The sequence below is a fragment of the Pseudopodoces humilis genome, chromosome 13 (assembly GCF_049639895.1).
Source record: "Pseudopodoces humilis isolate 2021_Gansu_Grassland_sample_001 chromosome 13, ASM4963989v1, whole genome shotgun sequence".
NCBI classification, from domain to species: domain Eukaryota; kingdom Metazoa; phylum Chordata; class Aves; order Passeriformes; family Paridae; genus Pseudopodoces; species Pseudopodoces humilis.
The window spans coordinates 3,417,315-3,442,729 of record NC_142212.1 but is presented as its reverse complement, the minus strand read 5'-3'; the positions used below and the strand labels follow the sequence as shown (position 1 = coordinate 3,442,729).

At 42.5% G+C, this 25,415-nt stretch overlaps 1 protein-coding gene across 1 annotated transcript in view; it reads right to left on the bottom strand.

Annotated features, from left to right (window-relative positions):
* SYN2 (synapsin II) overlaps positions 1 to 25,415 on the bottom strand; it is a 155,615-nt gene that overhangs the window by 21,729 nt on the left and 108,471 nt on the right. The window contains exons 6-10 of the mRNA XM_005531811.3: positions 18,349 to 18,411; positions 15,890 to 16,032; positions 10,485 to 10,559; positions 7,012 to 7,114; positions 241 to 390 (exon numbers count right to left, since the gene is read on the bottom strand). Of these exons, the coding sequence (XP_005531868.2) occupies positions 241 to 390; positions 7,012 to 7,114; positions 10,485 to 10,559; positions 15,890 to 16,032; positions 18,349 to 18,411 (534 nt within the window). The remainder of the gene's footprint in view (positions 1 to 240; positions 391 to 7,011; positions 7,115 to 10,484; positions 10,560 to 15,889; positions 16,033 to 18,348; positions 18,412 to 25,415) is intronic.

The window sequence follows — 25,415 nt, the reverse complement described above, 5'->3', positions numbered from 1 at the left end:
ATATGGGACTGGAAGAAAACAAAGCCTGAACCCACAGGCAGAAACACAGCAACACTTGAACTTCTTGATTATGTATAGAGACAATCTTGTTGAAAAACATTAGACTGATAAAATGTGCTGTTGAGTTCTCAAATCCTTGAGGTTCCACAAGCATCCGAATTCTTGGAGGAAAACACTGAGCTTAATATAATAGACCAAGATGCTCTATTTTAATTTAATTTAAATTTAATTTTATCCTACCTGAGGCTGCTGAGTGGCAGTGGGTCTCTGAGGAGACGGAATAGGAGTTTTGGACAACATTTGGTTCATTTTGCTTACGACTAACTCGGTGATGTGCTGCCTGTCTTCAGCCTGGTGCTCCCCAATCAGGGGCATGGCACAGTCCATCACCTGCAAAACACAACAGGACATCAGGGCTGGGAAGGAAATTCCTCCTCATCCCTACAGGAGGGCAGGGTATGCATTTACAGGATTGGTTTTGGCAGAAGTGCACGAGAATTACAGGAATTCTACATGTTCCATCAGATAATAAACAAGAGAACAGCAAGTTTGCAATGCCTTCCCCTCCCAAGCTCCCACAAAATGGAAAGAGAAAGAGCCTTCCAAAAAAAGGTGCACTTCACACCTGGGCACACACTTTGGGAACAGGAAGAGGAAGCACAGGGCTGGCAAGGAAAATGAGATTTCTCAGGCTGTCCAGTGATCTGAAGGAATTGCTCTCCTGGCTCAGCTGAGGGTTTCCTCCCTTCCCTGCTTTTGTGGCTCACACCACGTTCATGAGCTGAATTACAACGTGGAAATGCAGAGTGAAAACTTCAGCTTCCCAGCAATTCGTGGAGTTTTGCCAGGGAAATCTGGGTCCTTATGGGTTCATGAAAAACTTCAAATAACACCTTGTTATTATTGATAACCTTTCTTAAAAAGTAGTGTGGCTGCAAAGAATAAATAAGAATTTCTACAGAGAAAGCAAGATGGCAGAGAGGCAGATAAAAATGGGAACATTTCCATTCTAAACATGACAGGTTAATAGTACTCAGTGCTTATTTATTGCAGCCATTCTGATGAATAAAACTAATATTGAATTCTGCCACTTCAGTGGGTCCCAAGCATTTGTTATTTCTCCAGGATATTTGTTATTGCTCCAGGATATTTGTTATTTCTCCAGGATATTTGTTATTTCTCCAGTGTATCCACTTCTGCCACATCTGCATTTGTTTCAGGGGAAATAAAAGCACAACATAACCCCAGCTATTATTCACAAGGGCACTGGGAATTCCTGCTTAGAAAAATAACAGGATTTCATTCACTTTTGAGAATCTGCAATCCTTTTTCCATGTGCATCGGGGCATGTCCATGTCACCTGCAGTGCTGCACTCTGGAATTTCTCACAGGTCTGGATGGAAGAATTTTGTTATCTGAAGGGTGCACAAGGATCGGTCTGAGGAGCATGAACACACCCACATTGTGAGGATCCCTCCTGAAGTGGAAGGGATTTAGTGGCAGCAAAACTCTTCTCACACCCCCAACCTCCACAGATCACCTCCTTTGTTAACAAAGAACAGAGTTTTGCCTTCCTTCTTCTAGATATTCAAGGGCTACTCAGAATTAGGCACAGAAGTTGGGCCTTTAAAGAGATGTTTGGATTTAAGAGAACATTGCACCTTGCAGTAGTTGGGAAGGAGCTGAGTTATAAATAATATAAACCTTGAGCTTTTCAAACTCTGGTGGGAGCTATAGAAATTCTTCCTGAGTGACAAAGGTTACTTTGTCCCAATAATGAGATTAGTTTGAAGTCACAAATAATTTCCATGGCTCTTCTATTTGTTAATTTACAAGATTCACTGGCATTTTGTGTTGGCAACCAAAATGTTGGCAATGCTTGTGCTGGGATTTTCAGATCTAGGAGATCTCCTCTGAGCATCCTCACAGCCAAAAGGCTTTAAAATAAACCCAGAGTAAACAATACAATCATAATTAAACTCCAGAACAAATGTTTCCTGAGAAATGAATGGTTTTCCACTCTAGGGCCACATCAACAGTAGTGAAGAGAAGAAAGGTTCTTTAAAGTTTACCATAATTTTTAACCATCATAATTTTAAGTGGAACATCCCCATGTTTTCCATTAATTGAGGGAAGAGTTGATCAATCAATAAGAGCTGATGTTTCTGAAGAGGTAAAACGTAGCCTTGCAGGTTGCATGGCTCTTTAATATTAGTTCCTGCTCACTTACTGCTATTTTTAAAATTGTACAAACACTTTAAAAATCCACTTCCTTGAATCCTGAGCTGTTTCTTGCAAGAGGAATTCGTATCGTGCCTGGAGGGACCCAAAGTGCCAGGACTGTGAAGTGTTAATAACGACTGAATATGGGATGTTTTGGTGTGAAGGGCATTGGATGTTTGGTTCTCCACTGCAAACCATCTGATTTTCCAAGCAGGAGTGATGTTTGGGCTCTAAAAATCTGTTTTAATGAGAGCTATTTTTAAGAATATGCACTACAGGGTGTAGATGAACCCCCCCTCTTACCCAACCTCAGTTAAAAGTTTCACAGGCATGCAAAAAAACCCCTCCCTTTGTTTACCATCCACTTACATTAAAACAATTAATTGGAATGACTGTGAAATAAATTGCCTCCAATAAGGTCCTGCCAAGGGATTAAGACAGGATTAAGATCTGGAGGATTTGGTTTGGATTGAATTTCTGCTTTCAAGCACTTCTACAAGTGCAAGTTCACACGTCAGCTTCCTTTGGGAGATACTGCCATGGTGTTCAGCAGAACTTGTGGGAAAAGGGAAAGTAAGGAGCCTTGAGGTGTCAAATCTTCATGTCCACTCCAGCAGAGAAGTTGTTACACCCCTTGAATGAAGAACTTTCAGGCATTGTCACAAATTGAGGCAGATTCAAACAGATTTGGCATTCAAACCAGAGCCATTTGCCTTTATCAATCTCTTACCACTTGGACAGGTTTTGACCTCGTCAAAATCCTTGGGTTTGTTGCCAAAGGGGCACAAATATTGTTGGCCAAAGATTTGGCAACAGAGCACCTCTGCCACTCCCTGGCAAAGCAGCTGAGATCCAGGTGGACGCTTTGTATGGTGGTTTTTGGTGTATTTTTTGTTCCTCTCAGAGAATACATTTTCTTTCCTAGTACAAGTTAATGGCAACTATTTTATATTTTTATTTTATATAAATGTATCTTAAGAGTATTTTGGGAAACATCAACAGCTTTTAAATCCTGTGAGTGATTACAGGAATGTCAGGCTGGCGTTTCCCCCCCTTCAGAAGATTCGACAAAGTTTAAATATACACAAAGCTCCCTGTTTATAAATAGTCTATTTACAGCCTGTGATAGATTTAAAACCCCATTTAAACCCAGCCAGTTTTTAGTTCAGCATATAGTTCAGTTATTTAAAATATTGGAGTTTCCCACTAAGAGGATTTCACAGAAGAGAAAAAAAAAAGATCTGTAATTTATAAAATCAAATATGTTCCTTTTCCAGATGCCAGTAAAAACATGGGTGACTATGAATTACAGTCACTTAATTCATATCACTGTGAACTTGCATTTTTATATCAATGTATTTTCATTTCAATAGCCAGTTCTTTGGGATGAATTTCTCTTATCACCCAGGGACTGACTGTATATGTTAGTGGGAATGGTGAATAGCTAAAATTTGGGATATGAGACTGAGACTGGCAAGAAAAGGAAGAGAGATTCTGGAGGCAGGAAGGGAAATGGGATGGGATTTATAAAGGAGCCAGGGCAGTTATAAGATATCAGTAATTTCAAAGGGATCATGGTGTTTGAGGGAGAAATTCCCACTGCCCACACCCAGCTCTGCTGCATCCTCAGTTCACCCCCAAGGACTGGGATGTCCTTGGCAGAGATTTGGGCAGGGCTGGGAAAAGCAGAGCTGGAGAGGTTAAAGGAAGGCCAAAGGTGAAGAATCCTGTGGCTAAATGGGGAATAGAGGTGTTTCCCAGGATGCTGAAATACAAGAGGAACGTGAGGAATACCAGAGAGCTGGCAGTCAGCAGTGCCCAGGGAGTCTGGCAGGATGGATGGATCTCCTGAGGGAACAGCCCCAGGAATTCCAGGTGAAAATAGGAAAAGTGGTAAGTACAGAGGAAGGGGGAATTAAATCAGGGTGGATTTGAAGGTCCATGCTTGGGAGGGTGAGAACTGGGCAAAACCATTCCCTTTGGCCTGTGAATACAGCCATGTTCCAGAACAGAAATCCAGAAACTGAGAAAACTCAGACTAAAACTTCTGATTTTATCAGCTGTTACAGCTGGATTTATCTCCCTCCCTGGCCTGAGCAGAGGATGGTCTGTCCTGGATGGGAAGGCAGGAGAAGCAGCTGAGCTTCTGGAGAATTCGAGAAATGGGAAGAAATAACTTTCCATACAATTGTGCATGAACACTGTTTCTTCATTTTGTGGGTTGGTTTTCAGTGGCTGAAAGTTTTCTTCTTGAAATGCAGTTTGCATATCTCGAAGTCAAAAACACCACTTGGGAGCTCATTTTAACTTAGCTCAGGGCGAAATGAAGCAGGTGGGAATAAGGCACCTGCAGCAGGCCATTTAATCTAAAACAAAATTTGGGAAACCTCTGGGAGGCCACTCTAAAGGAGTCTCTGACATTTGTTCTCTTTTTCTGCTCTCATCACCACACTCTGAGCTTTTATTTAGTTTCCCAGAGTTTTGGTTTTCCAAGAATGAAACAGGAAAGATAATTTTCAGTGGGATCAGAACTATAAACAGCGCTCTGCTCCTTCTAGTATTGAAACCTCAGAAGTGTTAATTTAAAAAGGGAAAAAGTCCTTCTATTTAAGAAGTTAAAAGTTTAATGGACCTTGAGTTGATGTCTTACTAGGAAGAAGAGGGGAGGCAGTTAAACAGCTGCATGTTGCAGTGGTTTGTTAATAAAAATCCTGTTTCTACAGCTTGTCTGATGCTTGGCAGCTGAGAATTCCCATTTGGGAGGGAAAGAACAGACACCAAATGAAAAGATGTGGCTGTTACACAGAATCACAACTTGGCCTTCATCCTGATCAACCTGACAGCCCCTCTGCTTTGCTGAGCCCTCCTCTAATTAGTTCATTCCTCCCTAGGAGGAGCTTGGAGCCAGTTCCTTGGAGCAGGGCAGTGCAGGCAGGAGGAACCACACTGTGCTCCTTGGGAGGAGGGAGTTTGTTCCAGGGAAACACATTTAGGAAACCTGTTCTGTTAAAAGGCAAAGTTACCTCTTACATCCCCCACCTAAAAATCTGCAAAGAGCCCAAACCTTCACAGAAAACCACAGGTGGCTTTGTGTAATAGTAATAATAATAATAATAGTAATAATAATAATAATAATAATAATAATAATAATAATAATAATAATAATAATAATAATAATAATAATAATAATAATAGTATCACTTCTGTATTTTGCCCCCTTCAGCAAAGCCAGTCTGGCTATCTGAAGAACACTTTGGTAGAATTCTCCCCTAATTCCTGTGCCCTCCAAGGGAGGGTGACACATCTGTGTTCCCCTCTTGGAGGTTCCACTGGCTGAGTGTTCTGAGTGAAAATCAACCAGAATAGACCTGCAGATGTTCTTTCACCCATCAGGAAACCTCTCTGCTCCTTGTCAGGTGATCTCTGCAGGATTCAGCTCTCTGTGGTACCCAAACCATGTTTTTTTCCCTATGGAAACTGTGTTTTCCCCATGGAAACACGAGGCCAACACGAGGCTGGAGCTGCAGCCCAGGGTTTCTGGACTGACTCAGCTCCCTCGAGTGCAGCATGCCAGACTTAATAACATTTCTTTTCCCATGCTGAAAGGACACAAAAGGAGAAAATTCTCCCTATCTTGGTGCAGACAGCTCATTGTAGCCCAGAATTCTGTTGAAATTGCAGAGTAATAACTGTTGATATCATAATTTTTCCAGATGTTCTGGTGGATGTGAACTTTGCAAACAGCCCCACATTTCAATGTCTTTTACAGATTCTAAACATCCTTGCTGATGAGCATTCCCATCTCCCAGACAATTCAGCTGATTCCAGACAACAGCAGGAATTATCATGCTTCCATGCACTCTTTTTTAAAATTTTATTTAATTGCAGCATCTATTCTGATTAAAATGCTCTGTCAACCCAGCTCCTGATGGATCCTGCAGTTCCTAGAATTCTGGGGTTTAGAAATGATGACTGTTTGTGGTGTGGAAAATCAGGAGATTTGTTGAGAAGCAGGAAGTGAGGCAGTCTCTGTCCATTAGAGAACTTGTAGTGGTTATTTCATTTTTGAAAACCTTTCCCCTTTTGCTTTATCAACTTCTTTTGGAGTGGGGAGATTCTGGAGATCCTTTCCCATCTCCTGAATAAAATTCTAGGAACATGGAAGATGCTGAAGAAATTATGTGATAGGAAAGTGATGATAACTTGTTTTATGTCCACACAAAGTGATATTTCTCCATTAAAAAAAAAAAAAAACTCCAAGGAAATGAGAAACTTCACCTTTTCAAAATTACCTACAGCAGAAACTTGTGATTCATGAGGATTCAGATCTTCAGGGCAATATTTAGGCTAGAAAAAAAAGTCAAGTTGTTCCCACTTCATCCTTAATCTCCCTTTCCATGGCAAGGTATAATTTTGTTGGGGTTCCCTTGGGATGGTGCTATCTATAAACCTTCCAGGAAAAGCTCGTAAGCCTGCTCAGGAAAGAAATCATCAGGCTTGGCAAAATGTGCCATCCACATTTGGCTTTGTTTTGCAGTTTGTGTACATTTCCTCCAACACCAAAAGACATTCCCATCCATAGGGTTACATTTTCCAGCAAGTTTTGCCACTAATTTGGACCTGTGGCTTTGTATCATGATTTAAACAGTGCTCAAAAATACACAGCCTTGCCTGAAACACAAATAAGCCAATGCCCAACTATCAGAAAGGTTCTTTCCTTGGCTGCTTGTAATATGGAAAGACAGATATTGGAAAAAAAAAAAAAAAAGCAAAAGCAGGATTTCTTACCTCAAAAATATAATCTTTTCCATCCTTCCCATGTACAGCTTTAACAGCACAGATGTCCAAACCACCAAATATTTCAGAACAGGTGTCAACCCAAAGCTTGTACCTGTTTCACAAAAATAATTTGCTCTGTGAGTAGCTCATCGGGCTCTTGATTTTCTAGAGGCTTACCTAATCATGTATTTAATATTATATTCTGCCTAAATTCAGAATTTTCACTACTTTGGATGGTTTTAGCAGGAAAATGAGTGAAAGGCTCCATCCTAAATCATGGCTGCAAATGTGTTCCAGAGGAGCCAGGCTGGTTTTATTCCTACAGCATTGAGCAAAAGGAGAAATCCAGCCAGGAAAACCCTTCAGGTGATGCAGAAGGACCAAAAATATGACATTATGTGGGCTGTGGAGCATGCAGACAAAGATTATGTTCTTCATGTAGGGTTATAGATAACTACAGAAAAACCCAAGTGGAATTTAAATAATTCCAAGGAATTCTACAACTCCTAAAAAGGCTATTTCATACAGAGTTCAGCATAAAACTTCTTCAGTTTATTTTGTAATGTCATGGTAAGAGGCTGAGGATGGACTCTTTACCCATTCTACAAGCAGAAATATGATTTATTTTGCTTTTTTCTTTATCAACAGGGAGATTATCTGACCAACAGGGAGTGAGGAGGGGTTTATTTAGGGGTGAGACAATTCCTGTGATTCCTGTAACACAAGCACAGAGCTCTGAGTGCCCAAAGGCAAGGACTGAACCCCAGGACACCAAAAGCATCGGGAATGTTTCAGTGACTCCCAGCAGGGCTGGGCAGGGTGGAAATGATCCTGGAATGACGCTGGGTGATGTCACCAACTGCAGGACACGATTTGATAAAAAAACCCCATTTTTAAAGCATTCATTCATCATTAATTTCCTTCTTCCCTTAGCTCACACTTGAGTCTATAGCAGAGTTATTTCCTCTTTCAGCCCTTCTCCTCCTCCAGCCCTGGAGCCCTGATGATGGATTTGCCACCTCATAGTATTTTCCACTGAACAAAACCCTGCTCTAATAAACAAAGCATTTGATTTCATTGTGGGATCAAAAGAAAATTCCTTGCTGGGCTAAGACTCTGATTCATATATAAATATCCTCAGTAACAGCATCCTTTCCAAGTAAACTTATTAAGTCACATTCTTTATATTTTCTTATATCAAATCTATTCCAGTGGAAAAGTTTTTCTTTTAAGCAGAATACAAAGAAATTGATTTGAAAAGATCCTGATGGTAATATCTTAACAATGAAAATAATTTTTTTTTTCCTGTGAGAAACATGGTTTTTGTCCAATATAAGAGGGGTTTTTGGATGCCTGACAATTTCAACATCTGTAGATGCACTGACTTACTGGACTTTTTGCATGCACTTGCTTATAAATAACTTTTTTTTTTTTCCTGTAAAACATTGTGTATTTTAGAAAGTCACGAGGACAACAAAACTCATTTTGAACTAAATATCTAGACTTGAAACAAAAATGAGGAAATTTTCTCTAAAACACTGCAACATCAATCAGATTTATGGAAGTATATTTAATAGCCCATCTTCTGCCAACAAACACAGAGCTGGAAAAATACATTTGGAAAGAGAGGTTTTGGACTGAGCAGCCTGGAGTGTTTGAAACCCAGGGCTTGCACAGTAGGTTTGAAAAAAGGTCACGGTTCCTCTTTTCCCAGAGGCAGTGGGAGCAATAAAGGATAAAGGATGCTCCCAGTCCCAGGTGTGCCAGGTGAGGTGGGCACAGCTGGCACAGCTCTGGAGCAGGTGGTGAGTGAGTGACCTTGCACTCCTCTGCCTCTCACTGCTCCTTCCTGCCCCTCACTCCTCTTTCTTCTCCCAATTTCTGCGCTGAGGTTTGGACTCAGCCAGCAACGCCCATCAGGGCAGCGCTTTCAAGGCGCCTCCTCCCCGTTTGTGGCGTGTGTTAAATCCAAACTGCAGCGGTTCTGATGGGTTTTGCTGCCTTGTGAAGCTGCTGCAGCTCCTCAGGAAAGTGCCCTTCCCCCTTGGTGCTCTGCTCCGTGGCAATCCCACAAAAGCTGTGTGTGACACATCCACCTTTCCCGTGCTTTTGGCCTCATCAGCATAAAGAAATTTTGTTTTGTCAATGGGAAAATCCCTATTCTGTTCTAATTTCACTGGGAAAACGGGGCAGGAGCAAAGCTGAGGGAGCATTTCCAGCAGGGTGAGGGGAGCATTTCCCACTCCTCGGGCACAACTGGAGCTGTTGTGTTTCCACACAGCCCATGGGCTGTAATTACACAGCCAGAGCTCGCTCCTGCCTCTCCCTCCCAGGGAAGACATAACCTCACTTCTAGAGGGAGGTGGGAGGGAATGAGAAGGAGAAAACAGTGTGGCTCCAGCCCATCCCCAGAGGGGAGATCAGTGAGGACACAGTCTAGACAGGGGTTGGACAGCAGGGAGCTGGAATTCCCGTCTTTGTTGTTTTCACCTTTCCAGGGCAGGCAATGGTTCAGTTCCTGTGTCTCCCTCAGCTCGTAAGAGGCACCAAGTTGTAGGTTTCAGGCTTTAAAAAAAAAGCCCCAAACCAACAAACCCTCAAACCAGGACTACTGTTGAACTTTAAAACACCTTTTAAATTACACTTTCACTGTAAGGACTTTATTTCAGCTTCCACTGGTGGCAGCCTTTGGGGAAGCTGAACAACAGAAAATTCATAGCCATCCAAAAGCCTCTGAGATTTTGTTTCACAGGGAAAAGAGTTTTATGTGTTGTGGAACAAATGAGGAGGATTGAGAAAAGAGTTCTGAGCTTCAAAGTGGTGCTGCATGAATGTTTTCAACTGGACTGCACGAATTATCCAGGATAAGAATGGGAAAGAAAAGGGAAAGCACAGTAAACCAAAGTACAGAGCTGGAATGATGGCACAGGGGAAATAAAGCTTCAGTGTATCCCAGCAACAGGGGAAAATCCTCACACTGCAGCTCAGTGGAAATTTATAAAATGAAAAGTAAGGAATTTGGGATTGAAAGCAGAAAAGAGAAATGGGATTTAAATAGGCAGAGTGAAGGTTGGATTGCTTGGTCATGTCGAAGGATGGTAGGATGCAGAAGGAGGAAAGTTTAAAAGAGCATGCATGGTGTGAGAGTGGTGGGTAAGAGAGGGAAAATGAGCCAGGAGAAATGAGGTTGAATCTGTGAAATTCAGTTTTCTAAAGGGAATTGCAGTCATTTTCTGGAAGCAGATGTAGGATTGGAAGATGTAAGAAGTGGATGTAGGAGCCCAAGGCTGTTGAGTTTGGGTAACTCTGAAGCCACATGGAATTCCTGGCTCTGCTCTTTCACCTAACTGAGAGACTCCTTTTTCCCCCAAAATGAACACTTACTGTGAATTGCGTACCAACAACGGGATTCTTTTAAAATTCACCCAAAATAAACCACCATTGATATTTTTTAATTACCTTTTACACGAGACTCCACTTACTTATCTGACATAGCAATTTGTTCCAGCATGGCAGAGCCCGTGTTTGTCTTCCAGTTCCCAGATATGGAAGTTCTCCTGAAAGGGGGAAAACATTACAAAGACAGCCAGTGGTTTCAAGTTCTCACTATCAAATGACTCTGCTTTTCACATGAGTGCAGTATTGACACCTTTTCCCTAGCTGACAGCTTGTAACAGAACATCTGAACCGTGAGGGGTTGTAAGAACATTGTCAGGAGTACTTTGTACTGAGGTACAAAGAGTGGCTGTGAAACTTCTGTTCCCAGTGTATTTATTTAAGATTTTTTTTTTTTTAAACCCAGCCTGTTTTGATGAGGGGCAGTGTTAGAAATGAGCTGGTGCCAGCTACAAAGGCACTGAATTATCTGTAACACACTGGTACTGCAAAGGTAAATGTCAAGAAGCTTCAGCTTCTCCTTTCAGACCCACCCCACTGTGTCCCAACACTTGAAAAGCAACATATTTATGTTTCTAACACCTCTGAAGTGATTTCAGATGTGTTTTGGAGCTGGAGTTTGGTTTCTCCTCCAGTGTTCACTCTTTGCTATTTACTGATACAACCTAAACACTCTGTGTCAGTTCACCTTCTATTTAACCTCTGAGAAAGAAAAAAATCCATGCAAAGTTTTTTCTCCTCCTCAGACCTTAGGACTGCTACCAGGGCTGAGAAGATTACTGCTTTGTGAAAGCTAAATGCTGTACTGGGAATAGGCTATGGCTACAAGTTATGAAGTGTTTCCAGTTAGTAAAATCAAAGGAACATCTGCAATGTATTAAAAGTATATCAGGCAGCAGCCAGAGCTTTCTCTCCATTTTTCCATTAAGTTAATTACGAGGGTCAGCAGCAGTTGTGGGGGAATGTTGACTTTTCTTTGGGACCCTCATAAAGTTTGCAGGGCTTTAAAGCATAAAATTATTCTGTGATGCCATGTCCTTTGTTACTGTGGGAGAGAAGGGAAGGGAAGGGAAGGGAAGGGAAGGGAAGGGAAGGGAAGGGAAGGGAAGGGAAGGGAAGGGAAGGGAAGGGAAGGGAAGGGAAGGGAAGGGAAGGGAAGGGAAGGGAAGGGAAGGGAAGGGAAGGGAAGGGAAGGGAAGGGAAGGGAAGGGAAGGGAAGGGAAGGGAAGGGAAGGGAAGGGAAGGGAAGGGAAGGGAAGGGAAGGGAAGGGAAGGGAAGGGAAGGGAAGGGAAGGGAAGGGAAGGGAAGGGAAGGGAAGGGAAGGGAAGGGAAGGGAAGGGAAGGGAAGGGAAGGGAAGGGAAGGGAAGGGAAGGGAAGGGAAGGGAAGGGAAGGGAAGGGAAGGTGCTTCTTGAGTGCTGTGTGTCAGGAAACCTTGCCCAGCAAACCGGTTATGTTGTGACTTCTGCTCAGTTTTCTAAGGTGGTGTTTATACATGTGCCTGCTTAAAAAAATGAACAATTTTAGATTCATTACTGCTCTACACAGACATTCTGCATCAGAGGGAAAATCCCAGTTCAATCCTCTTGCAGACTTCTCATGGGAATTCATCAGAATGGACTCTTTCAGGTGTCTTTCAGGAAAGAAGATGTGACCAAATCAGGGGGAAAAGTTATCCTGAAGGCTTTTAGCAAGTATTTAGTTCAAGATGCTCAGCTGCAGTGATGGAATCCCAGCACCACTGACTAGAGAGGCCAAGATGCTTTGATTTAAGCCCTGTTTTCCCTCCACACTGGGAAAAGCTCCTGCAGAAGTCTCCAAATGGATGCTTGGCTGGCTGTGAGGATGCTGCAGGGATCAGAGGAGGGCTGGGGTATGCTGTGGACACAGAATTAACTGCTGGAATCTCAGGAGATTGTGGGTTTGACACAGATGAACTCCAGAACAAGAGATCATGGTGAACTGATCCAAAATGACCCAACCAGACAGCCTAAGCTCTAGAGATGATTTCTGTAATTGTATACATGAAATATGTATGTTTCCCACCCTTCTTCACTTCTGATAACCGCCAAGAGTCTTTTACATCACTATTTCCTCCTCTTTAACCAAACACTGAACAGTAAATAAAACAACTCCTACACTTTTAAGTGCTTTACACTTAGGCTTAACATGTTTGCACTCAATTTGGTCTTTGCAAGAAGGAAGAACTGTTTTAGAATTGCTAAACAATTCATAGTAACCCGAACTTCCCCTTTTCCAACACCTTCCTGCTTTATTTAGTAGCATTTGCAGTATCCAATCCAAATTGCTGGGACAGGGACTTGTCATCAGAAAAATATGTAGAAATGTCTGCCTACTATTCTTGGGTAGGCAGCCTGCTCTGTGGTTTGATCCTCCAGCACTGTTCCTTTGCTTGATGTGCTTTACTTTTGGTTTATTGACCTTTTGATCAAAGAACTTTAAGCCCTGGACTCGCAGTCCTGCTTTTGGAGGGGAGATTTAGATACAGGGTTTTTGTATTTCTGTTTTTCTACATTGTGTGTGACCCTTTTAAACTGGATTTCCTTGAAGTCAGCTGAATGGTGCCCGGGTGCCCAGGGCAGTTAAGTGTGTGTCACACAGCCTCCGGAGGGGCTGTGGTATTTACAGGGATCCAATCCTGCTTTTTTGGCCATAATCTCTACTGACAGACGATAAGCACCAGTGTTTGGTGACTCATGGATCCACTTAAACCACAATTTCCCACAGAATTATAAAACTGAGGCTCTTAATAACTCTCTTTAAACTACAAAAACAAATGTTCAGCTGGTATTTTCTGTGGTGACTCTCTAAGTGCTCTGTTCCTGTGTCACAGAGCAAAATGAGAACCAGCTGTAGAACAATATTCTACTGACATCATGTATATGTATGTGCACATGAAGAATTCTTCAGACATTTGGTAAATCTTCTCCTTTCCACGCTGCTTTGTAATAACGAATCAGTATTTCATTTTGGTGTGTGATTTAAGTGTATGAAAGAATCTAGAGGAAAAAAATGATCGCTAGGCTTTTAGCATTTGGATGAACCCAGAGTTTCTGAGTAGAAACTTAAAAATAAATAAAAGGTAGGAGGAACAGGCTGTCATTTTAACTTATTTTTGCTGTCCCTTAGGCCAACTGCTTCTTCTGCAAAGAAGAAACATTTATGTTTCAGAATGATAAATTTACCATGGCTGGCTCTTCCGAAATTATTCCTGATGCTGAACAGCATTTAGATTTCTAGTCAAAGGGGGAAGAAAAAAGTGTGTCTCTCTTCTACAAAACATTGTGGTCCAATTTCTATCCCAGGGGATGAGCCCAATATTGAATCTGGGACCTGGCCACATACTGGAGCCATTGAGATCTGGGCCTTACCCCTAAAACTGTGCCCTTGGGAGCTGTAAAAGTGGAAAAAATCGGCTCTGTTCATTAGAGAAGGGGAAAGATGGACAGCACAACACGAGGAATCTGCCTGTCAAAGCACTGACAAGAGAGAAAAGAGAGAAAAAGAGAGAAAAGCCCCATCCAGCCCTGCAGAGTGGCATGAAAAGTCTGTGGGGAGAAGAAGGCTGGGGCTGGGAGCAGGGGCAGAGCAAGGCTGGGGAGTGGCACTGAGGAGAATCCAAGGGCTGAGGAACATCCTGGGGATTGGGAAGAGCTCTGGCATGAGGGGGAAGGACTAAGGGGTGTGAAGGTTGAAGGAGTCTAGGAAAACAGCAGGACTGGAGCAAGGCACGGCCCAGACAAGTGGGGAGAGGGGACATTGGGATGGGGCTGCCAGAAGAAGTGGGATGGGTGTCCTCAGGGAGGACAGGGAAAGTCAGGTCTGGAGAACCAGAGTGAGACAAAGAAGCAGAACTGGAATTAACTCTCCTGGAGAAGCTGGGGGATAAAAGCTGCATCATCTACTTAAGATTCCCGAGCCTGTAGGGAGAGCTGGGGAAGGCCCCACACACCTGAATTCCACAGGGAGCTGAAATCCCAGTCCTGTATCCCTGCAACAACCTGAATAACAGGATATTGCGGAAAACTCTGCGTCCTCACAAGCTTTTCTAGCGTCCTGCCTTGTTCACAGTACAACTCAGATTTCCAACGCACTGTTTTCGCAATGTTTAGCGAATTCTGGGTTCCAAACGGAGCAGAAGGGCTGAGTGCCCACACTGCAGGGTGCATCTGACCCATGGGAACAGTGCTTCCAGCAGATCTGTGCTTGCCTGAGGCCCCTCAGGTGTAAGGGAGCAGTGGAGGGAATTCTGAGCTGGTTTGGGAAGGCCAAACCTTGGATGTTCTTTCTCAGGTGCCCCTTCAGTGCCAGAGCAGCAGATCCTGTGACAAGTCAAGAGTGTGTGGCCTTCCATCATCCTAAAGAGTTAAATTTTTCCCTTTCTCCCACCTTGGACCAAAGTTTCTATTTCCTCACGGCTGTTCTAAATTATTTGATTCTTAACATCAACCCTGTCCTTTAAATTATGAAACATTTTATGGATTTGCTTTAACCCAACTCCAGCTTCTCTCAATATTTATGGTTTTCTTGCAGCTCTTTACTGGTGAGGAACCTGAGTGTGCCTTACAAATGATTCACAAGGATTCACTGATCCCTCCAATTTCAGGAGTTCCTTGAGAAATATCCCCATGTTTGGATGCGGGTGTGGATATTATGTAAATGTGTGGTTTTATCCCTGTTGTGTTACATTTTCCCTGCCTAAGGGCTGTAAGTGTGAGGGAGCAAAAGCATGAGACGATCTAACTTGTCACAAAATGAGAAACGAAGCAAGTTTTTGTCAGATTACGCTGCCTGATAATGGAAAGAGAGTCAAAATCTGCATAAACACAGGTACCAGAGCTCAAGTGCTGCATCACAGCTTGGTGTGCCGCTCTAGTTTAATGTGTGTGAAGCTGGAATGTGCTTTGAGCCTCTCCCTTAGCTGTGGCCTTTAAACAAACACCTGGGCTTGAAAATGAGAAGAGGTTTTCCTGTGTCTCCGTGAAGGTCACTGCAAGACTGGATTGTTTCTTTGATGTGTTATGTTGAAAGGAGAGAACTTTGTTCCATTAAAGAGTGACAGTTCAGTTTGTTTGTGTGAATGAGTGCCATCCAATGTATCCTCAGAGGGGAGAAGAGAAATGTGAAGAAAATTTGTCCTTAAATGGATGAAAAAATACGAAGAAATCTGAATTAACAAGTCCTCCGTGAAACCAAACCCTCTTCCAACTGCTCCTTTCTTAAAATGGAAATAATGAACACAAGTTAGCAGAAAAACCCCTCTGGCAGGCTCACCTGGTGTCTCACTCTCCTCCTCCCAGCCACAATCAACCGATACAAAGAATTTTGATAAATCCAGAAAGTTTAAAATCCTCTTTCCAGAGGGTGTGGCGAGGGAGGCATCTCAGAGACTCATCCAACACTCTTTAATCTCACTGGTGCTTATCAATTTTGAAACAAAAGCAGGAAAGAACATAAGGATTTGGCTCACATGTATGCCTTGTAGTTACTGCCTATTTTTTGGATCCTGATGTCATATTTGGAGTCTATGAAGGGCTCAGTGGTGGCGTAGGTCTGAGTGAGTGCTACCACGCTGGCTATGTCCTGAAAATCGTAGTGGTTGTCTACCTTGATCTGGAGCCATCAAGCCACAAGAACACAGCACAGACAAAAGAAAAAAAGAGTAATTAGGAATAAAATGTAGAATTCCATTGCAAATGGCATTCGTGAGAAGCATGGTTTTGATAACATTAAAAAAGTAATCTGGTATTTTATCTGATTTCTAGGTTCTTTAACATTCCTGCTTTAAAATATCTGTTTTTCTAGGCAAAGTATTACCTGCTCATCTGGTGAAAGCAATTTGCAGACACTGGGATTTCATTTTGATTTCTTTTTTTTTTTTTTTTTCCCTTAAGTGATGTTAGTCAATTATAGATCTGCAGGCCTCAGAATTTTTTTGAGGTGTGACATGAAATTCCAATTGTTGTAGTTTCTTGCTGGTTCTGTAAATTGCTCAGATAACTGAATAAATGTGGAGCCCACAAGGAATTTTCACATCAGCTTTCCCCAGGAGGGAGGAGCTGCAGGATCCCGATATCCTGGTGAGGGCAGGTTCACAGGGAGCACAGGGGGCTGGCTCCAGGCAGCAGAACCATTATTCTCTTTTTTCCCTCTTCTCTGAAGGAGTTGGGCTTTCCAGGGCTGGGATTTCCCAGGTGTGGAACGCTCTGCTGAGGTGATGAGCGGCACTAAAGCCTCAGCTTTTCTATCTTGAAAGAAGAGGGGGATGGAAAAGTGGGGAATGCTGATCTAGGGGAGAGGGAGGAGGAGATTTTTTGGGGGCAGAGGGAGGACAGAGACATCAGCTCTGGGCAGGGAGGGCAGTGTCTGTGAGGACCTCAGAGCTGGGCAAGCAGGGAGCAAAAGGGGCTCAGGAGAGAAGCCTTGGGGCAGGTGGGAAACAGGAAAGTGGCTCCACCACGCTGATCCAAAGGGCATTTCAGAATGGTGAGGAAGCAGGCAGGAGCAGTATTTCCTGTGGTATCCAACAAATATTAGGAGTTTGCAGCTCTTTGCAAGCCCAGCACCCTGTTTGCTTCTCCTGGGACTGAAAAGGGAACCTGAGGGCCAAGGCTGGGAGGTGGGACTGGGCACAATAAATGGAATTTGGTGGAGATAAAGGCTTAAAGTCTAAGCATTTGCCCTCAGCACTGAAATGGAGAAAGATACAGAGTAATTTGCCATTTGGGAGCCATAAGCCAGCACGAGGCCTGGTTTCAAGTTGATTTTCTGAAAGCTGACTGGCCTGTGTGGGTCGAGCTGGGAGCTCTGGAAATGCTGGTGCCAGCAGTGCCCTCAGGGAGGGCTGGGCTTCCAGGGGAACCTTCCTTTGCTCTCCCTCCCTCTTTATCTTGGAGGGTTTTAAATATTTCATAGCTAAAAGGAAAAAATAATTTCTAGACATTTGATATGAGGAACATTCCTGTGCATTTCCTTTTCTCTAAATGAGAGGTGAATATCTGAAGTACAGCATAAACATTCTAACACTTCATGTATGCAATCCACCAAAAGTGCAGTTTAATTAGTGGTTCAATCTGCCCTCAATTAAATTGGCTGCTGGACTTCCAATGATTTACTAAATATGAAACAAAGCAAAACGGTCATAGGCAAAAAATAACATACTGTTATTGTTGTAATTAAATCTCTTTTCTATCTGAAAATAGTGGGAAATATTATGGTCATGGAGCTTTGGAGATTCAGGATGATAAATGTAACTATTCTCTGATTAACTGTTTTAAAATCTAAACCACTTCTAGCACTGAAGTGTTTTCAGTGAGTGAAGTTACTTTGCAAGGACTAGAAATTGTCACTGATAGCAGTGAGAACAGGATTGAAATGCTCTCCCATTGGCCCTGCACTGTGAGATAAGTGACACCAAAACATCTGTACTCACCGCTGAAATGCAATTACTTTGGAGAAAGAAAGCAGCAGTTATACAGAGATATGAAACAATCACAGACAGCACGTCAAGATAGGAAATCAAAGTTCAGTATCAAGCTGAAACCAACAAAGAACCAAGGCAAAACCTTCCCACACTCCCAGCTCCAAAAAGTTGGATTGTGCAACAGACCTTGACTCCTGAAGAGTTTCAGTGCAGACAATAAATTAATAAACAAGGTTTTGCTTCGAGAAAGCATCTCAGCACAGTTCAAAGCACATCCCACACAGGGCAACCCTCAAACTGCAAAGGCCTCGTGGTAAAAATACTTTGGGCATGTTTTTATTGTCCCGAAGAGAGATGCTTCCTTAGCATGGACAGGCAGAGATTTGCAAGGGGGGGATCCGAGACAGAGTCTGGGTAGATAAAAGGTAAAATATCAGGGAAGGATGAGCATGCACAGGGGAGGGACAAACCCCAGGCTCTCAACATGCAACAAGTAGCATCTGCACCTTTCCCATGCCTGAGTGAGCATGTCCAATCTTCACAACAACAGGAAAGGTTGGCATTGTGAGCTGGGGGGGAAACAAAACAGGCACATTAGAGAAGAGAGCAACCACGAGCTCAATGATTAAACAGCATCCTTTAGGGAAGTTCATGATCATAACATGGCCAAAGCTGTTCTGGCCGTGTGGTGCCTCAAACTGTTCATCCTCTGTGTTCTGGTGACTTGCTGGGTGGATTTTCTGAGCACAGTGTCATTCCCAATACAGCCAATTGGTGCCCTTAACTTTTCTTAAGCTTAACGTTTTTTGTATGTCTTTTAACTTTGCTTTTTAAACTGAATTTCTGCTGTTTCCTAAATTTAAGTTCCTAATTTTGCTTCTGTGTTTTCTGACCCACAAATTCCCACTCTGCAAGGCTATAATAATTAATGATGCCAAATTAACCACCTTTTCTCCTTCATTTCCAGGATTTAGCAGGGCTGTAAATACATTTTCTGGCCACTTACGAAAGCAGCAATGTCTAATTCACAAAAACTTGCTTTAAAGGCAGGTCCTAGCTTGTGATACAGAACATCCGAGGTTTCTAGGGAAGGCTCCAGCTTCTGCACAGAATGCAGGGAATAACTGGGAATAATCCAGTCACTGAGTAGGAAATCAAATATACAGAAGCACATGAAAACACTTTATCCAATGAAATGGGAATGCTTCTGTCTCTCCAAAAGTGCTGTGAATGGCCACTTTTACTTCCATTGTTCACTTGAAAAAGTTTGAGATCTCCCAGTCATGGGCATGGCTGACACTGTTTTTTTTAACCCCCACTTAAAATTTGCATATATTGAACCTCTATCAATCAAGCACAAACCTCATCTCACGGAAGAGGTTTATAACTAGAAAAAAAAAAGCTGAACACCTTCAACACGTAATTAAACCAGGCAGCAGCAGCAGGACAGTGTTACAGGCTCCAAACCCTTCCTTTAGAGCCACATTCCAACACAATAAATACAATCAGAGGCAAAGCTGATGCTCTAGGACATAAACTATTGCTACAGGTTTTATGAGACACTGATTAGTTTCAGCATAACCAAAAGCACTTGCATTACCCTCTAAAGGTCACTTCTACAGAAATTTAGGAATTAAATTCTTGCTAAACTGCAGCAACCAAAGTTCCTGCTTAGTCAACATCCAGTCACTGGTGTATCACTTTCAGATTTTAAACAAGGCTCTTTGTTTTTCAGTTTTTGGGGGTAGGAGGGGAACAAATCACTGCCAGAGTCAAGATTCATCAGGGTTAGCACCACATTTATGTGACTGAGCTGCAAACCACTGTAGTGGGGTTTGTGATGGAAATGCTGGCAGCCCTCTGAGCAAGGCAGTGCAGATGGCACTCCTGTAATTAACAGGACCACGGATCTTCCTGTGATCCCAAAGCTGTGGAATCCTCTGTGGGCCGCAGGAGCCAACACAACTCACATTAAAAAAAACCCAAAAAAGTGCTTCCTCCCTCAGAAAAATGCAGCAACATCATTTTCTCTGGACCCTGATCCTGAGATTCCACGTGCTCCACCACATCCCAGCACAGACTGAGGGAAGAGGCTCTGGATGCTGCAGTTTAGACTTCAGAGAGAAAAAAACCAAGCAGGCAAAATTCAACAATCCCAGCACTTCTCTTGTTTGTAGCTGTCCCTGGGACAGGTCCATGAAGTTCAGCAGTTGTTATTTTGGGATTTGAGCAGCTTTTCCTTTATTCCTGCTGTGATTTGAATTATCCCAGTTTTCCCTCTGCCACCTGTCCGTCACCAACCCATGGCCAGGGGATTGTTCTGCCAACAAAACCTGAAATGTCCCATGGAAATGAAAGAAAACTTGGACTGAACCCTCCCATCCCATTTCCCAGTCTGCTCTTTTCTGGTCATTTTGGCAGAACAGGCACTCCCCAGACTATTCCTGCATTTGGTGAACATTATATATATGAAACAAGTGTGATAGGGACAGTGAAAATTTACCAGCTCCATGGATTTCCCTTAAATTTGCATTATAATTACTGATAATTATCACTTATATGATAATTATTGCTATAAAAGCCATTCTCGTTGAAAAGTATCACTGAGGGGAAAAGGCCATTTTACAAAAATACTGTGGATTTTTTTAAAGGTTTCTTAAATTCAGGAAAGTAAAAATTCTACTCTGGCAATTAAAAACTGAGGGGAAAAACCCAAAGAGCAACCAGAGAAACTGAAAAATCTGCCAAGTTCATAAATGCAGGAGATGGAAGTGTCTGCACTGCATGAGCCCTTCCACATACATATAATAAACACTAAATACAGCAAAATAAAAAAATAGGATTACCAGGACTTCTAACTTATATAGCAATGCAATGAACTACCATTATTAATTAGACAGAAAGCAGAATATTTGGCAAATGTGGAGCAAAATTTTCAAAATTTATAGTCATACATGAATATGATAGGATTGGTAATAAATATTGGTAGCAACTGGAAAAACTCCTGGCTCGTTGTGGGAACACATATGCAAACAGCTGAGGAACACACTGACATTTGCTAATCCCATGCCATCAATCAAAATAACAACAGTGAATATCCAAATTTTATCCAGGGAGGATAAATTTCACTTCCAGATGAGCATAAAAATATAAAAAGCCAGTTCATTTCATTATTGAATGATGTCACAACAGCAAGGATAATTATTATTAATTATGGTTTCTTAGCATTTCATCTTCATCAGCCTCTGAAAATTGAAGATTTTTTTGGTATTATGAGCTGAAAAGGCAAATACTTTCTTGTATCAATCTTCAGTATCTGGCCACCTACAGATTTCATAACTGTGCTTAGCTTGTTTTTTACTGCAGAAAGGAATATTCTAGTTTGATAAAATTCCACAATACCTCCAATATCACCCTGGCTAATCTGTGGTGCAGGTAATTCAGTGACCCAGGAGGTGGCTACAGAATTAACCAGCACAGTCCCCATCTGGATTGTTGTTTGCATTTTTCCATATGGAATGGAAGTCCCTATCCTTCCCTACTGTAGAAATTTTCTGGAGTTTCTAAGTCTGGTTAATAGAATGTCATCCTGCAATTAAAAGTCTGTTAATTTAAAATAAAACCTTCAAGTTTAAGCTTCATACACTCTGGTGCTCAACAATTTATAATGGTTTATACTGCAATTGAAATATTTTTGAAAACTTTCAATACAAGCTGTTTTTTTTCCAAGAGATATAATTTGAATTCTTCTTAAATTTACTTTGATTTTTTTTAACCCAGACATAGTGTGAAATATAATCAAAGAGTCCTATATAAATAGAACCAGGCAAAGATGATTTGCTAATAAAAAAGTAAAAAAAAAACCCTCTGCTGGCAACAATACAGACAACAGAGTTTTCTGAAGGTGGTATTCACCCTGCTTTCATGTCCTCGGGGTTGAGCTGACTAGAAAAGCCACAATAAGAAAAAAAAAGAGGGGGCGGAGAAGCAGTGACAAAAAAACCCCAGATGTTGCATAAACATGACTTACCTCAAGTTCAGTGTTTAAATATTTATCTTTCCAATAATCCCCAAGCAAAGTTCATTTAACCACTCTAGTTCCATGTAATTTATTTGTGGAATATGCATCAGCCTAAATCTAATTTTGCTCTGCTTACTTTGGAGAAAGGAAATTAAAAGTGAAATAATGAAGGTGGCCTTTTATTCTTTTTTTTTTTTTCCCCCTTCTTTCCCAGAAACAGGCAGGAAGAGCCCTAAATCAATAAACAAGCAGCAGATGTACTTTCTCTGGTCTGTTTGGTTTGCAGAAAACACAATTTCCAGATAAAGTGGGGGCTTAGCCAGGCAGGAGCTCTGTCACCAGCCCAGCCTTGGCCTCTCAGCACAAAACCTCACACTCCACCAGCTGCTGGCCTCACAGACACAATTTTGGGGGTGTGGAGCCACAGTTTCCACCTGGCAGCTAAAAGTGGGTATAAAACCCTCTCTGCAAGGAGGAAGGTTTAATATCCCCAAGGCAAGGGGGAAGCTGAGGTGATTTGTGTTATCTTTTTAGATAGGGTAGTGAAGAAACAAAAAACTCGAGGGGATGAAAAGAGTAGAGCTTTAATTTATTAGTGGGAAAGGAAAATGGGCCTTGTTTGTGATTCCTTGACCCAAAATTGAAGGTTAAAGCTGTTTGTGAATAAGTGCAATACAGGTCCCAGGGCCACCTGAATTCCCAGGGACATCAGTGGGAATTGGAGCAGGACTGGAAGTTCTGAGCTCCCTTTGAGACACCTTTGACTGCCACCACCTCCTGGAGAGGCAGGAGCTGCACAGAGCAGCCCCATGTGCCCCCTGAAATCAGCCAGAGCTGGAGATGGTCCTGGGTTATGGAGTGACTCCAGCAGGAGATCCACCTAAAACGCCTTTGTCCCCACAACTGGTTTGTCTATTAAACACTCACAGCCATCTAAATCAACACAAAGTGATCTGATGGCAGAAAATCTGCTGTTTTCAAAGCTGCACAGCATGGGAACAGAAACTGTCATTAAGAAGGAGAACACGAAGCGTAATTCAGTGAATCAATGAGAGCAGCTCCCACAGATCCCTGGAAGAAACCCTGAAGACAAAAAATTCTGCAGAAACAAATTTGATTTTGATTCTGGTGTGTCAGTGTTTAATTCATCCTTCCACCAACTGTTTGGACAACTGCTGCCTCAAAAGTCAAGTAACACTTTGCCACCTTATAAAACATTTACCCAAATTGCTGTGACTATAAACTGTAAGGATTTTTTACTGTAGTATTTCAGAGGTGACACCTATAAATATGCTCCTGTTTGAAGCAGGCTGTAGCTCATATGGAGGATGTGGAATTTAAAATCCATGAAAGCTTGTCTATTTTGTGAAATGCTACTCTAACTCTGAATTTTCAAAGTGATTGCACAGGTTTGGTACAAGATGTGTAGTGTGACTTCATCAGGTAAAATGAAAGTAGATTTCAGAGGTAATTGAAATTCCAAATGAGGACCAGGAAGGAAAGAACCGAGTCAAAGCATCGAGTAGGCAACAGATAAATTATTGGTGTGGAAAATCCTGCTCATTACCATTCTCATATAAGATTCATTTGCCACAATGAAGAGAAAATCAGATTGATATGGATAAAAAGTTGTACTCTGTGCACTGCCAGAAGCTAGAGCACAGTGCAGGCAGCCCAAGCAGAAATCTCTGAGCAGACTCAAACTGCCTGACAGCTGGAAGGGACAATGAGGTGGCTGTGGCACATTCCATGACAATGAAAATCCCTTGGGAAAAGCTGTGAGGACAATCCCTGTGCAGCAGAGTTCAGTGCTCCTTGACTCAGCTCCCAGCCTGAGTGTGAACTCGAAGCCAGCAGAGAAATGGGATAGACAGACTGACTGTGCACTGCTGCCTCCTTGGAAAAGTGTGCTGTGGAGTACAGAGAGCAGTGGCAGGGGAAAATCCCAGCATAGCCAGGCACAGGGGGTTATCCTGCAGCTCTGGGTTATTCTGGAATCCTGGGTTTTCCTGGAATCCTGGGGTTTCCTCAGCTTTGGGTTATCCCCAGCGCTGGGTTATCCTCAGCCCAGGGTTATCTGCAGCTCTGGGTTATCCTGAAATCCTGGGCTTTCCTGAAATCCTGGGTTATCCTGCAGCCCTGGGTTATCCTGAAATCCTGGGCTTTCCTGAAATCCTGGGCTTTCCTGAAATCCTGGGTTTTCCTCAGCCCTGGATTATCCCCAGTTCTGGGTTATCCCCAGTTCTGGGTTTTCCTGCAGCCAAAGGCTGAGGGTGAGAGGAGAGGATGGGCAGGTGGGGAAGGGCAGGAGAATGGAGCAGAGCTGCCCCTCTCTCCCCACCCCAGCTCTCAGGGTGATGTCCATCATTCATCCATCACCTGTCACCTCCAGAGGTCACAATATCCCAGAGTCTGGGGTTCAGGGGAATTCTCCAGCAGCAGGAGCCCAGTGGATTTAGTGCAGGACTAATTACAATCAGTGATGGTAATTAATGCCCATTGGTGGATACCAATCATTGGAAAAGATAACAAGGCCCCTGACAAATCTGAGATTTAGCTTTAGCATTTTTGCATTCTGCAAGTTCAGTTGAAAGTATTTAATTCTCTTCTGTATCTAGAAGGTAGTGGACAACGAATTCGTAACTTGTCATAAAATAATTTTTAAATTTTGTTCTGAGCATAATGTCCTTCCACTGATTATATAATTAATTTGATTCTACTAGATAGAAAAGTCTTTAGGACACCCAGAACACAGCTGGATGTGCTGTTCTGGAGAATCCTGGACAAAATGTGCCTTAGGGACCGGTAGAGAGGAGTGTTTGCCCAACATATTCCTTTACCGCTTGAATTTTGTGAATTGAATTTGATATTGAAGTTGACCAAGTTGGTCTGTTTAGATCACCTCTAACAGCAGCCCTGGGATGTGCTGTGGGAACAAATCAATGGTTCCCAATGAATTCCTTCATGCTCCCCAGTCCTACTGCCCTAAGTGAGGCTTGGCAATCGATAGTCCCAGAGGTGCTGACCCTGCCACGCCTGCCTGGGTGCTTTCTGCCTTCCCTCTGCAAGCTTCCAGCCTTCTCCATCTTTTCCCTCACGTGAAAGAAGCCTGTTTCCTCTAGGTAAGAACAGGGATGTTGACAGGTCTAAAGAATTTTCAGGTGTTAGTCCTGGGCTTGGATCCATCCTTTTGGTTTGAAGCCAAAACTTTAGACTGGAAAAGTAAAAAATCCCAGTGTGGCAGTGTGAAATCAGGACATTTTGTACAGGATTCCTGGCTCAGTGTTCAGTGTGGATCTAAAGGCTGAAAACTAGACCAATAATTCCTATAATTCCGAATATTTGTGGGTTTTTTTTCCTAACAGATAGAGTGTGTCTTGAGGGGGATGGGAATTAGAAAGAAAAAGGATCAGAGCACTAATATTTGTGTAACTGTTCAGAAATGAAATAAATCTGCTGCTGTAAAACATGTACACTTCTCTCTAAAGGTAACAAGCTACTTTGAGCACACCTAAACCTCAGCCTCAATGAAATGCATTTTCATGAGCCTGG